Here is a 13,812-nt window from a genome sequence, read left to right as displayed (position 1 = left end):
TCGATACATGTAAATTTGACACTTGATATAATGTAAACCAACATTTGTTGACATTTTATATAATGTAAACATACATTAATTTGTTGAATAAAATTGTTGGCGACAACGGGCAAATTATAATAAGTGTAGTAATAATGATATAATATAATTAACAGATTGACATTTATGAAAGTACGTTCATCCAGAACAACTTAGGAATAAGTGTGCTGACATACAACAATGATGTACATTTATAAATGTGCTGACATACAACAATGATGTACATGTATAAATGTGCTGACATACAAAAACGAAGTACATTTATTGCAATATATACGGCAGTGGAGTCGTTCTTAGCATTAATTAAACATGTTGGTGTTGCTACAACTCAACTGGTGTAGATGCCAGACCTAAGTTTTACTAAGCAGCAGTCTTAGTTTTTATTTTAGTCTTCAACAGTTGGTTAAGTTGTAGTTGATGTTAAACCAGCGGTGGTACCTCATCGTAGTACCAAAGTCCAAAGTTCTTACAAGTCACTCTGTCACATTTTTTTTTCTCAAGGGGCAGTCATTCTGTCACAATTTTTTTCACAAGGGGCAGTCATTCTGTCACAATTTTTTTTCACAAGGGGCAGTCATTCTGTCACAATTTTTCACAAGTGGAAGTCACTCTATCCCACTCTATAGCAATAATTGTGTATGATGGTCCCTACTTTTTAAATTAAATATTACATTTTAAAATTTACCAGCTGGTACTAGTGGTAGTTTAAGTTTTATAAGTGGGAGGGGGTGGGGGTCGCCTGATGACCCCTGACCTTGACCCCAAGAACTTTAGCTACAAGGTCGGGTTGGTTAAAAACCCCATGGACAGATAACTCTTGACTCGTCTGTCAACCACAACAAACATGAACGGGTGGTCAACCCGGACTTTTAATATATTGCTGCTTCCGGCTTTCACGGATTTCACGGATTTTCCGGTTTTTGTCCGGCTCTGGTTGGCTGGGGTGACGACAGGAGGGGAGCCCTCCTCGTCCAGCTTGATGACAGAGGCGTGGTCAACCCCGGCCAGACACAACCCTCTGCTGGACATCCCGCTCAGGTCAACTGTCTGCGGGTTGTAGAGGTCAGAAAGGCCAAGGTCGTCCATGACGGCATTTAGCTGCAGGGATGATTTGAGCTAGGTGGAATAAATATAGAAGTCGTTTATTTATTGATTCGTTACAGACGTCGATTGGTTTTGTTTTTTATTAAACAATTTAAATGTGAGTGTGCGAATTTTAAAAAAAAACTAGGATTATATAAAAATTGTTAGGATTTTACTTAAAAACTTAAGATCATATAAATAAAAGTTCGTATTATATATAAAAAAAATTAGGATTATATTTTTAAAGTTATAATTATATTTTTAAAGTTAGGATTATACAGGTATTTTTAAAAGTTTGCATAACATTTAAAAAGTTAGGATTATATAAATAAAAGTTCGGAATATATAAAAATGTTAGGATTATAATTAAAATGTTAGGATTATATTTTAAAATTTCAGAATATATTAAAAAGAAATGATTATGAAACACGATTCGATTATGTTCATTAGCCTATAACTAAACCCGATCAAATTGATAGAAAAAACACCACATTTTTTAATGAATGCACTCCCCCACCCCACTACCATCATCGCCACTACAACCCGCCCACCCCACGGGGAGGGGTTTCCCCACCCTGAGAACCACAAACATTAACTACATCTTGCGGAAGCCGCCAGTGCATGTCTCATCAACCTGGTAGATTTGTAGTGAATACAGAAATTGTTTCAGTTACGTCCCTTGAGCTGAACTAGCCCTAGTTTATAGACGACACGGGATATAAGGGGGAAAGGTAAGCACGGAGGGGGGGGGGGGGTTGTTGACCTATCGGGACATGGTATAGCAGGTCTCGTGACTCATGAGGGTAACAAATGGCTCTAGTAGATGTGATAGCCCTAATACACAGCCTGAGTGGACAGATACGTCTGCATTAGATCAGAGGCGTAGCGACACATACCGGTGGCCGCCGCCGCCCCCCCCCCCCCTCTATTTTAATTTAGTTAGTCACTGCCCCTTAACAATAGTATATTTTGTAGACTATAGTGCATTCATGCAGTTTAATAAGATTTTAATTTTTTTTCTACCCCTTTTGGCGCCCCCCCCCCCCCCACACACCCACAGGGTCGGCACCTAGGTCGGCTTCCCCACCTGCCCGCCCCTAGCTCCGCCTCTGAATTAGTTACGTGCTTGGTATGTCGATATGTTGTAGTTTATAAATAGATCAGCACTTCCTTGTCCACATGTTGATTACAGTTTGGGTTATATTTTTTTAACGTTACGCTCTGTGCATCAATCAGGATTATGGCCAGCATTTAACTTACGTCAGGATTGAGATCAGGGTTTCTTTCAGATATTTTTTTCGGAAGGGTGTTTGGGGGGGGGGGGGGTACTTGAAACTTGCCGCAGCGTGCCCTAGTTAACGTAAGTAGTTCCTATATCAATTATATATTTTTTCTACTTTGTACGGGGGAGGGGGGCGTACTGTGGGGGGAAAAGGGATGGGGGGTGGGTAAAACCCGCATAGATGCATGAAAGAAACTCTGGTTCAAATACTACCAAACAATTGCACCGATGTGCACTGCCTGTGCAGTTAAAAGTACCTTTATATGTTAGATCAGTGGTTCTTAAACTGGGTTCGATCGGACCTCGGGTGTTGGACGAGTCAATCTCATGAGAACGGCGGAGGTCAAGACACACACCCGACTCATATGATTCAAGTTCGGATTTCGTCAGTGCGGATGATAAAACTATTTAAAAAGGTTCAGTGAATTCGCATATAAAACTGGTGAGGTTCGGTACCTTCAAAAAGCTTAAGAACCCCTGAGTTAGATAGACCCCCCTACAATCTATGTCGGTTACCGCCGTCAATGAATGTATGACACAGGGGCCATGAATAGAACTTACGCACGATGATTGATTTGTTTGTACTCGATGTACATGCCATTGCAGGTGTGTGTCGTTTACCTTAGGGGAGGTGCACGGTGGAATAGTTACACGTTGGAAAATTTACACGTTGGAAAATTTACACGTTGGAAAAGTTACACGGTACAAAATTTACATATTGGAAAAGTTACACGTTAGAAAATTTACACGTTAGAAAAGTTACACATTAGAAAAGTTACACTTTAGAAAATTTACACGTTAGAAAATTTACACGTTGGAAAATTTACACGTTAGAAAAGTTACACATTGGAAAAGTTACACGTTAGAAAAGTTACACGCTAGAAAAGTTACATGTGGAAAAGTTACACTTTAGAAAATGTACACGTTGGAAAATTTACACGTTGGAAAATTTACATGTTAGAAAAGTTACACATTAGAAAAGTTACACGCTAGAAAAGTTACACGTTAGAAAAGTTACACATCAGAAAAGTTACACTTTAGAAAATTTACACGTTGGAAAATTTACACGTTGGAAAATGTACATGTTAGAAAAGTTACAGATTAGAAAATTTACACGTTAGAAAATTTACACGTTGGAAAATTTACATGTTAGAAAAGTTAAACGTTAGAAAATTTATACGTTAGGAAAGCTACACGGTAGAAATATTACACGTTGAAAACTAACCACATCACACACTGTCATAGTCAACGAGTTTAAGTTCATGGTAGAATTGCAGAATCTAATGCTGACCATGACAATGTCCGTGACTTATGAAATCGTGTGACCACATTTCTGTGTCTAATACATTTGCTATTACAGGTTCGGTTTTTGTTTTCGTATTTTAGTGCATGTATAAAAACCTGTTGCAATACAAGTTTTATACGTATTTTAGTTTTCTATTAGCAGCCGTGTAACGCGGTTTTCATCTTTGACCTTTAGAGAAGAGTTTCTTGTACGAGTTATCGGTCCTAGGAGACATCAAAAGCAGGCCAAGAAAATAAGCAAGGGGAAGCAACTAATGGCATTGTCTACAATGTAGACATTCAACTCTTGGGGAGAAAAAATTAAGGATACGCCCAAAACGTAAAATGTTATTTTCTTTAACCACCCATTTAAGTGATAATTGAATTATAAAAACTTCCTTAGTTATCAAGAAAGATGTTTGGAGTTTATATTTCGAATTCACCACACTTATTACAATATATTCTATTCCATTAACTTTAAGGATGTCTTATATTGTCCTATCATTATCTTAAGATTATTATAATGTACCGTCATTTATTTCTGGCTATTCTTACCTCAAACTTGGGCAGAATTAGGTTGATAGTACAATCCGCCATATATAGATCTGCTATTATTTTTTCAACATGCGCATGCGTCAGATTTTTCATCAGAACCTGGTAAATAATATTAGAGTATCAGTAATGATAAGTTTAATGAGTATTTGAAGCTGAAATATTCTTTCAAATCTGAAATTTTCCTAAAAGTAAGTCGCCCTGAAAAGTCACCGGTCAGGGTACAAGAGTTCTTAGATGAGGTTCAATGGTCGCGTGTTCTAGACCAAGGCGAGCCGCCTAGATGGAGGAATCCGTCTGATGTTAGGTGTGGAGAGGGGTGGAGAGGGGTGGAGAGGGGTGGAGAGGGGTGGAGAGGGGTGGAGAGGGGTGGAGAGGGGTGGAGAGGTGTAGAGAGGGTTGGAGAGGGGTGGAGAGGGGTGGAGAGGGGTGGAGAGGTGTAGAGAGGGGTGGAGAGGTGTGGAGAGGGGTGGAGAGGTGTGGAGAGGGGTGGAGAGGTGTGGAGAGGGGTGGAGAGGGGTGGAGAGGGGTGGAGAGGGGTGGAGAGGTGTGGAGAGGGGTGGAGAGGGGTGCAGAGGGGTGGAGAGGGGTGGAGAGGAGTGGAGAGGTGTGGAGAGGGGTGGAGAGGGGTGGAGAGGGGTGGAGAGGTGTGGAGAGGGGCGGAGAGGTGTGGAGAGGGGTGGAGAGGGGTGGAGAGGGGTGGAGAGGGGTGGGTGCCGCCTATATGGAGACATCGGACAGGGGTCAGGCGTGGAGAGGGGTGGAGATGGGTGGAGAGGGCTGGAGAGGGGTGGAGAGGGATGAAGAGGGGTGGAGAGGTGTGGAGAGGGGTGGAGAGGGGTGGAGAGGGGTGGGTGCCGCCATGCCCTAGACAGACCACACTGTGGCGCCCCAACGACCCAGCAAGTATTAAAGGATGATTTAGATTTTAGAATTTTAGAAGAGATCGAGAACATTCTATTGCATAAAACTTGGATAGTTTGACGCACTTAACATAACTTATGAGGGAGGTGGGGGGGGGGTGAAGAAAAATGTAAGCCAGTATTATATACTACCACACCTAACGCATGAAAAAAAAAGATAAACCATTCTTTTTATCCATTCGTGTAAAATATGAATTAGGCCCTAATTAACAAGGTGACCTTTGACTGTGTGACGACCATTGTCTAACATTTTGGGACGTGGTATCTGTAGACGGGACGGGACGGGGGGTGAGGGTGATGGTGATTCTGGCATTTTTTTTTAAATCGCTTAACGGGTGTTGTTTTTGAATTGACGAAGAATGAATAGTTTTAATATACTTCATGTGCAACAATGTTGTGTATGTGCCTAATGTATCAATATGCGGTATAATTAAGTCGTTTGTTTATCTGATTTGAATTACCTCAAGACCGAAAACCTCGTCGGGAAGGAAAATGATCATACCGAGTTCCTTCCCCTTGTAGGGCACCTCAATGGCAGCAAACCTCAGCTCATTGTCCTTGATGTAAGGGTACCGTCCCGTGTTGCACATCGTCTGCACGCTCTCGGACTGGCCCGGGGCAACGATGAAGGGCAGGGGCTGGGTGCCTTGTGGGGGGAACTGTTGGTCCCATTTGCCTGGGGAGGGGGGTGGGAAGTGGGGAGGCGTAGAGATTTTGAAATTTAAAAAATGAATTAAAAATGGTGGCTGCAGTGAAGTAATGTATTGTCAATAGTAATATAAAGGGGAGGGTGAGTGTTCTCACAAATTCAAGACAATGGACGTTTCGACCCAAGGTCTTCATCAGCACATCACCCTTTTTATCACACTTTATATCAACAGATATATAAGAATACCTTTTAACTCACAATATATATATATATATATATATATATATATATATATATATATATATATATATATATATATATATATTTATTTATTTATTTATTTATTTATTTATTTATATATTTATATATATATATATATATATATATATATATATATATATATATATATATATATATATATATATATATATATATATATATATATATATATATCGCTTCAGCAGAGAGACTTCTTTTAATGTTCAAATGCTAACTAGGTTTTACAGCTTAGTTTTCCTTAACATTAAATTCTATATAAAGTTCGTGTTGTAATGGAATTGTTGTGCAATAATAGTGAGAGATACGACCAGGCTTTTTTTTACCTTGATAGATTTAGAACATAACGGTGAGTAATTCTTGAACAAAAAAAGTGTATACGACATTCCGTGGAAAGACAAACGTGACTTCAAAAAGTTTTTGCGTCGTTCTTGAACTCAGCATGTGATGAAACTGTGTGTCTATCACCATGACAAGCTGTTCTTACTCCCCCAATAATATCCAGGTACTCATCACTGCTGGGTGAGCTCGGTGACTAGCCAGGGAATCGAACTCGAGACTATCAGGTTTGCAGTCATGACCACGAACACCAAAGAAAATATTTTGTTTGTTGATACCAATGCGATGTAAGGGGTGAACTGGCCACACGGACACGTGGAAAAGAGGGTGGGGTGGGGGGAGATACCTAGGCCGTCATTAAAGGTGCTGTAATAGGCTAATTAGTGGTTCCACACAGCCAGTCAACACCTGCTTTAAGTGTACTCACTCCCAACATCTCCCCCACCCCACCCCACCTCACCTCATTTAATAGAAAATATACTCAAGACGATCAAATTTTATTTTTTTAATTTAAAGCATTCTCGAATGGTAAAACTTGCCCTCCGTACTTTCCTTCAGTTTAGTACACCTGCTCTAAAAATGTCTGCCTGAATTAGATATCCTGGGTGTCAGTTGTGTGTAAGTGTGTGGGGGGGGGGGTGCAAGTGAACCTGGTCAAAGCTTACCTTTAACATAGGTGCCGCTGACTAACCGGATGTCCCCCTCCATAGCACCTGGTCCCAGAAGATCAACTACCTGGCCTTTTGTCAGCTCCGCTACCCAGTTGTTGATCTCCGACCTGCCGGCTTCGTGTTTTAAATCCATATTTCTCGGGGCTGAAAGCAAATAACACACATTTTATTCAGTACACTACAGTAGGGTCAGACTTCACAAGGGTAAAAATAGAACGAGTAAGTTCCGTTTGATAAAGTGTCACGCAAAAAACACCCCGGTTAAAAAAGAAACCGGAAATGGAATGTGAAAAGGTTTCGCGTCAAACTTTGACAAGTGGGCGTTAATTAATTTCACGATTGTCTGCGATTAAAACTGAGGCAACGCCTTGGACGGTTCTCAAAACATTCAGGAGATGTGTTAAGCTGTGTGTAGAGATTAGACCTGGTGTGTTGCGGTGTTTTTAAATGTGTTGTTAGATTTTCTTTCATACTGGGTGGGGCCACTGCACCGGGTGACTTCATCCAAAGGGGGGACAATGCAAGCAGCGTTCTCTTCCAGACGTTTTTCTATTTAAATTCCATTTTGTTTGAGGGGGGGGAGTAGAATTTGCCTGGAAAATAGCTAATTTTCAAGTGGTTGAATAGCTTATTAAAGCTACAAACACCATTAGATATGGGAGACACCAACTCATATAGTGGTGACACATAAATGCTTATAGTTTTAGTACATTCAACATACAATTGTTGACGGATGCAGGGGACATCATAAGTTACCTCAAGGTTGCTATACCACCCAGTGACACATTGTTTACACGGGGCATTATGTAATGAATAAAAAAACAAATACACGTTTTTTCAAGAGACAGATCTGGCATTAACAGCATGAAAAAAAAAACCTTCTTAAGACTTAGCATGGAGAAGTAGGGGATTTGAAAAATTTTCAATTTAAATTTTAGAAAAAAAATAGCCGGTAATAGAAATTAATAATAGAACCCAATAAAATTTGAAATAGAGTTTAGGTCGTGAGATTTACCTTCCATATACCAGTTCTGGAGCTGAGACTTACCTTCCATATACCAGTTCTGGAGCTGAGACTTACCTTCCATATACCAGTTCTGTAGCTTACCTTGCATATACCAGTTCTGGAGCTGAGACTTACCTTCCATATACCAGTTCTGGAACTTACCTTCCATATACCAGTTCTGGAGCTGAGACTTACCTTCCATATACCAGTTCAGAGACTTACTTCCATATACCAGTTCTGAGACTTACCTTCCATATACCAGTTCTGGAACTTACCTTCCATATACCAGTTCTGAGACTTACCTTCCATATACCAGTTCTGGAGCTGAGACTTACCTTCCATATACCAGTTCTAAGACTTACCTTCCATATACCAGTTCTGGAGCTGAGCCTTACCTTCCATATACCAGTTCTGTGACTTACCTTCCATATACCAGATCTAGAGCTAAGACTTACCTTCCATATACCAGTTCTGGAACTTACCTTCCATATACCAGTTCTGAGACTTACCTTCCATATACCAGTTCTGAGACTTACCTTCCATATACCAGTTCTGAGACTTACCTTCCATATACCAGTTCTGGAGCTGAGACTTACCTTCCATATACCAGTTCTGAGACTTACCTTCCATATACCAGTTCTGAGATTTACCTTCCATATACCAGTTCTGGAGCTGAGACTTACCTTCCATATACCAGTTCTGAGACTTACCTTCCATATACCAGTTCTGAGACTTACCTTCCATAAACCAGTTCTGAGACTTACCTTCCATATACCAGTTCTGGAGCTGAGACTTACCTTCCATATACCAGTTCAGAGACTTACTTCCATATACCAGTTCTGAGACTTACCTTCCATATACCAGTTCTGAGACTTACCTTCCATATACCAGTTCTGGAGCTGAGACTTACCTTCCATATACCAGTTCAGAGACTTACTTCCATATACCAGTTCTGAGACTTACCTTCCATAAACCAGTTCTGAGACTTACCTTCCATATACCAGTTCTGGAGCTTACCTTCCATGTACCAGTTCTGGAGCTTACCTTCCATATACCAGTTCTGGAGCTGAGACTTGAACTCCTCTAGCACCGGCCACTTGTTGTCCACGTAAACTCTGGCACCCAGACAAAACTCATCCCTGTCGCACGAGCTTTGTAGCGAGGTCAAATACTCTCGAAACTGCTCGTGAACTTTGTCCCCACCGGACGCCGGTACGTGCATTGTTTTAGCTATCAAAGAGGCCGTGGAGGTCCTTGACCCCGCCAAGGTCATGGTCAGTGTTGCGGCCAGGGCAACAGGTGAGAAGACGAGGTGGCCGTCTTTAGATTTGTTGTAGAGATGTTTGAGGACGGTCAAGCCGAGCTCGTTGCTGGCGGCCGCTACTTGTGGCTGCTCCATGGCCGTCTGAGGGTCGTGGTGTGTCCAGGGAGGGGGGGGGTCTGTGCTTTGTTAACAGAAGCTGTGGAAGTATGATTTTGTCAACATGTAATATATATATATATATATATATATATATATATATATATATATATATATAATATATATATATATATATATATATATATATATATATATATATATATATATATATATATATGGATATATATATATATATATATATATATATATATATATATATATATATATATATATATATATATATATATATATATATATATATATATATATATATATATATATATATTGGAGGTATGACTTTGTTAACATGATATTTTGGAGAGATGATTTGATAACATGATATTTTGGAAAGATAACTTTGTTAACATGAAATTATGGAGGGATGACTTTGTTAACAAGAATATTTTGGAAGAATGACTTTGTTAACACAGGGCTTGGAGGAATGAAAGGGCGTAGACGTCTGAGAAAAGGTGAGGTGAGATAACTCTGCCCAAGGCACGTAACTCTGTCTCTGATATTGTCTGGCACAAAGGGCCATTAGCGGAAAAACGAAAGTGGGCTGGGTTGCTGGTAGATTTCCACCTCTATTTTTATCCACCACTATATTCGCCACCTCTATATTTAACCACCTCTATATCCCCCACCTCTATATTTACCCACCTCTATATTCCCCACCTTTATATTTACCCACCTCTATATTTACCCACCTCTATATCCCCCACCTCTATATTTACCCACCTCTATATTTACCCACCTCTGTATTTACCCACCTCTATATTTACCCACCTCTATATTTACCCACCTCTGTATTTACCCACCTCTATTTTTACCCACCTCTATATTTACCCACCTCTATATCCATCCACCTCTATATTTACCCACCTCTAGATCCCCCCCACCTCTATATTTACCCACCTCTATATTTACCCACCTCTATATTCACCCCACCACCTCTATATTTACCCACCTCTATATCCCCACCTCTATATTTACCCACCTCGATATTTACCCACCTCTATATCCCCCACCTCTATATTTACCCACCTCTATATCCCCCACCTCTATATTTACACACCTCTATATTTACCCACCTCTATATCCCCCCACCTCTATATTTACCCACCTCTGTATTTACCCACCTCTATTTTTACCCACCTCTATATTTACCCACCTCTATATCCATCCACCTCTATATTTACCCACCTCTAGATCTCCCCCCACCTCTATATTTACCCACCTCTATATTTACCCACCTCTATATTCACCCCACCACCTCTATATTTACCCACCTCTATATCCCCACCTCTATATTTACTCACTTCTTTATCCACCCACCTCTATATTTACCCGCCTCTATATCCACCCACCTCTATATTTACCCACCTCTGTATTTACCCACCTCTATATTTACCCACCTCTAGATCCCCCACCTCTATATTTACCCACCTCTATATTTACCCACCTCTATATTCACCCCACCACCTCTATATTTACCCACCTCTATATCCCCACCTCTATATTTACCCACTTTTATATCCCCACCACTATATTTACCCACTTCTATATCCACCCACCTCTATATTTACCCACCTCTATATTTACCCACCTTTATATTTACCCACCTCTATATTTACCCACCTCTATATTCACCCCACCACCTCTATATTTACCCACCTATATATTACCCACCTCTAAAGTTACCCACCTCTATATTGCCACCTTATATTCACCAAACGTGTACATTAATATATGTATAACCATTTCTGTCACTATGATATACTGTCCCGTGTATTAGCTGCCCATTGCCCCCCCCCCCTCTTCCACAGCTTAAACCCACATGTGATGGCAGCAGGGATGGTTGTAACAAGGTGACAATATAAGGTGGTCGAGTGGCGCATCTATCACAAACAACACTAACGCTCTGGTTCGAAACCCGGATAAAGATTAGCTCTCCTCATAGATAATCACATGTATTTTTAAATAGGTATGTAGATGTAGATATTATTTGATTTAGCTGAAGAAGAGCAACGTTACTCACCAGATAACTCGTGTGACAAATATCAAATTCAATCAATGATCAAGTTTAACGTTATAGAAATGACATTCAGTATATGACATCATTCACGCAGAATATGTTAATCCTTAAAGTGTGAATGTAGAATTCGTAGTTTCAAATTCTTATAATCTAGTCAATTCAGCAACATATCTGATGTCCTGTGTAAAAAAAAAAATACGAGTATAATCTCACAAATCACCGCCAGTGTTCTTGTGTGTATATCCAGTGTAAGAATTCCGCTAGAAAAATGTCGCTAAGTTTTATGCTCACCCAATCATCTATTGGCTAACGTAATCCTCCGGTGTTGAGTTAAGGCGAGCCCCGTCTGTAAACATTCCTAGACTAGTCGTGCGAGCGTGACTGGGCCCGCCGCTCTCAAACTGACGATGTCTGGGTCCGTTTGTATCAGCAGTAGAGTCGGGGCATGGTTTGATGTCTGTTGTACTGGATTGGTTTTTAACTATAATACAAAGTCCATATTTATAAATAGTGTGTTGATAAAAGAGAAAAAAAAATTAAAACAATGTAAATAAAATTTTAGGTTTTTTTTTTTCATTTTTCTTTTTCTTTTTTTTATTTTTTTTTTTGAGAACCTTTAAAATAATAGACTGTGGAGTTTTTAAAAAGTGTATTTTATTTATTCAGTGAAAGTCTCGAGACGGTCGTCAGAAAGTTTGTCTGGGCAATTTCAATTGGATAAAAAAATATCCGGTCCTCGCGAGTGGGCAGGTAGCAGACGATACATAGGCTCACCTGTTCGATGTCTGTCGGCTAGACAGTCAATACTGTAGGCTACAGCAGGTCGATGAAAACATGCTGTAACGGTATTTAAGGGACCAGTCACCGCTAGGGAGAGCTGAAGTTATAGAGCAGTAATGTCTGGTTAATAAATCACAAGGATAGGAACACGGTGATTTAGTATCCATTGTTGGCTTCGTTTTATAGCAGACTTCAACTTGTTGCGTACAGGTTTTAGTGTAAATATACTTGTAAAGATTTTAAACTGCTGATTACATGCTTGTAAAGACATCTAACCGCTGTTAATATGCTTGTAAATAGTTGTCAAACCACTGTAAAATGCTTGTAAAACCATGAAACCGCAGTACAAAGCCATCAAACTACAGTAAATAATTGGCTATATCCGTCTGCTAAGACTTGCATAGCCGCAGGTAAATTGTACACACTTGCCAGATTGACATTTTCTCTTTATTTATAACAATTTTTAAAATTAAAATATTCAACAAGTTGAAAATTTAATAGTCTTATTTATATTTTTTTAGCTTTGACAGATTTAAGGTCTGGGAAGATTTTATACATACCTTTTTGAGTTATATGCAGGAGATGGAACTTATAGAGCCAAGTTCAAGGACATTAGAAATTGTTTATTTCGCATGAAGTTTGGTATCATATACGAATTTTAAGGAATTTACATGACATCACTACTTTTCTTGTCGTGTCTTTGGGTCACCAACAATCGAATGACACTCCCCCCCCCCCCCCCCACACACACACACACTAAATAAAAACTGCAGACGCCCATGTCAACCCCCCCCCCCCATCTCTCTGATCAATATGGACAGACAACATATTGTCGTTATGGCCGATTAAATACTCACGAGGTTTCAAATTGATCCTATCCCTCCCCCCGCCCCCAGGTGTGTCGGAATGTGTGTGTGGGGGGGGGGGGGGGGGTAAGGGCCACTAGTTCGATTGTTCTCGTGCACATCTGCCAGATCAATACGCCCAATCGTAGATAGAGCACATCACCAGCGATCACGTGATGACCGTCAATGTGTGATGTAGGGCTTGTTCGTGTCGAGGATCGATCTAAATGTCAAAACGTTAATCCTCCGAAAGCCGTGGGATTATATTTTTCATTAGGAATAATCAGGATTGAATAATTAGGCGAGAGTCGTTTTAATTTGCAGACCTACAAATGTAAATAGGCTTCCCATGCACATACTTACCTACACATATGCACACCTGAATCACACATGGGATATAAATATATATATAACTTACCAGCTTATTTTAAATTATCAAACAGTGTCAGCTATTTAATTCGGTAGGAAAGTGCCTCGAGCTAAACTATTTGTTGTGTGGGATTCCAGAGCTGACTATTCATATATGTATATATATATATATATATATATATATATATATATATATATATATATATATATATATATATATATAGGCCTATATATATATATATATAGGCCTATATATATA

At 39.8% G+C, this 13,812-nt stretch overlaps 1 protein-coding gene across 1 annotated transcript; it reads right to left on the bottom strand.

Annotated features, from left to right (window-relative positions):
* Positions 1–13: 13 nt before the first annotated feature.
* Positions 14–11,612, bottom strand: LOC131929881 (serpin B6-like). Its single transcript, XM_059286256.1, has 6 exons — positions 11,563–11,612; positions 9,149–9,564; positions 7,093–7,242; positions 5,625–5,839; positions 4,244–4,342; positions 14–1,155 (listed from the first exon to the last, which is right to left on the bottom strand). Exons 2-6 carry the CDS (start codon positions 9,501–9,503, stop codon positions 814–816), a joined length of 1,161 nt encoding a protein of 386 aa, XP_059142239.1. The 5' UTR covers positions 9,504–9,564; positions 11,563–11,612; the 3' UTR covers positions 14–813.
* Positions 11,613–13,812: the final 2,200 nt, after the last annotated feature.

The sequence above is a fragment of the Physella acuta genome, unplaced genomic scaffold (assembly GCF_028476545.2).
Source record: "Physella acuta isolate Inbredline_101_S28 unplaced genomic scaffold, ASM2847654v3 ptg001688l, whole genome shotgun sequence".
NCBI classification, from domain to species: Eukaryota; Metazoa; Mollusca; class Gastropoda; family Physidae; genus Physella; species Physella acuta.
Note: the sequence above shows the minus strand (reverse complement) of the source record. Positions and strands in the feature narration are given on the sequence as shown.

Coding starts and splice junctions, on each gene's coding strand:
- LOC131929881 (XM_059286256.1), bottom strand. CDS start 9,503: ATGGAGCAGCCACAAGTAGCGGCCGCCAGCAACGAGCTCGGCTTGACC. Junction 7,243..9,148: donor CCAGAACTGGTATATGGAAG/GTAAGCTCCAGA, acceptor ATTTGCTTTCAG/CCCCGAGAAATATGGATTTA. Junction 5,840..7,092: donor CAGCGGCACCTATGTTAAAG/GTAAGCTTTGAC, acceptor CCCCCTCCCCAG/GCAAATGGGACCAACAGTTC.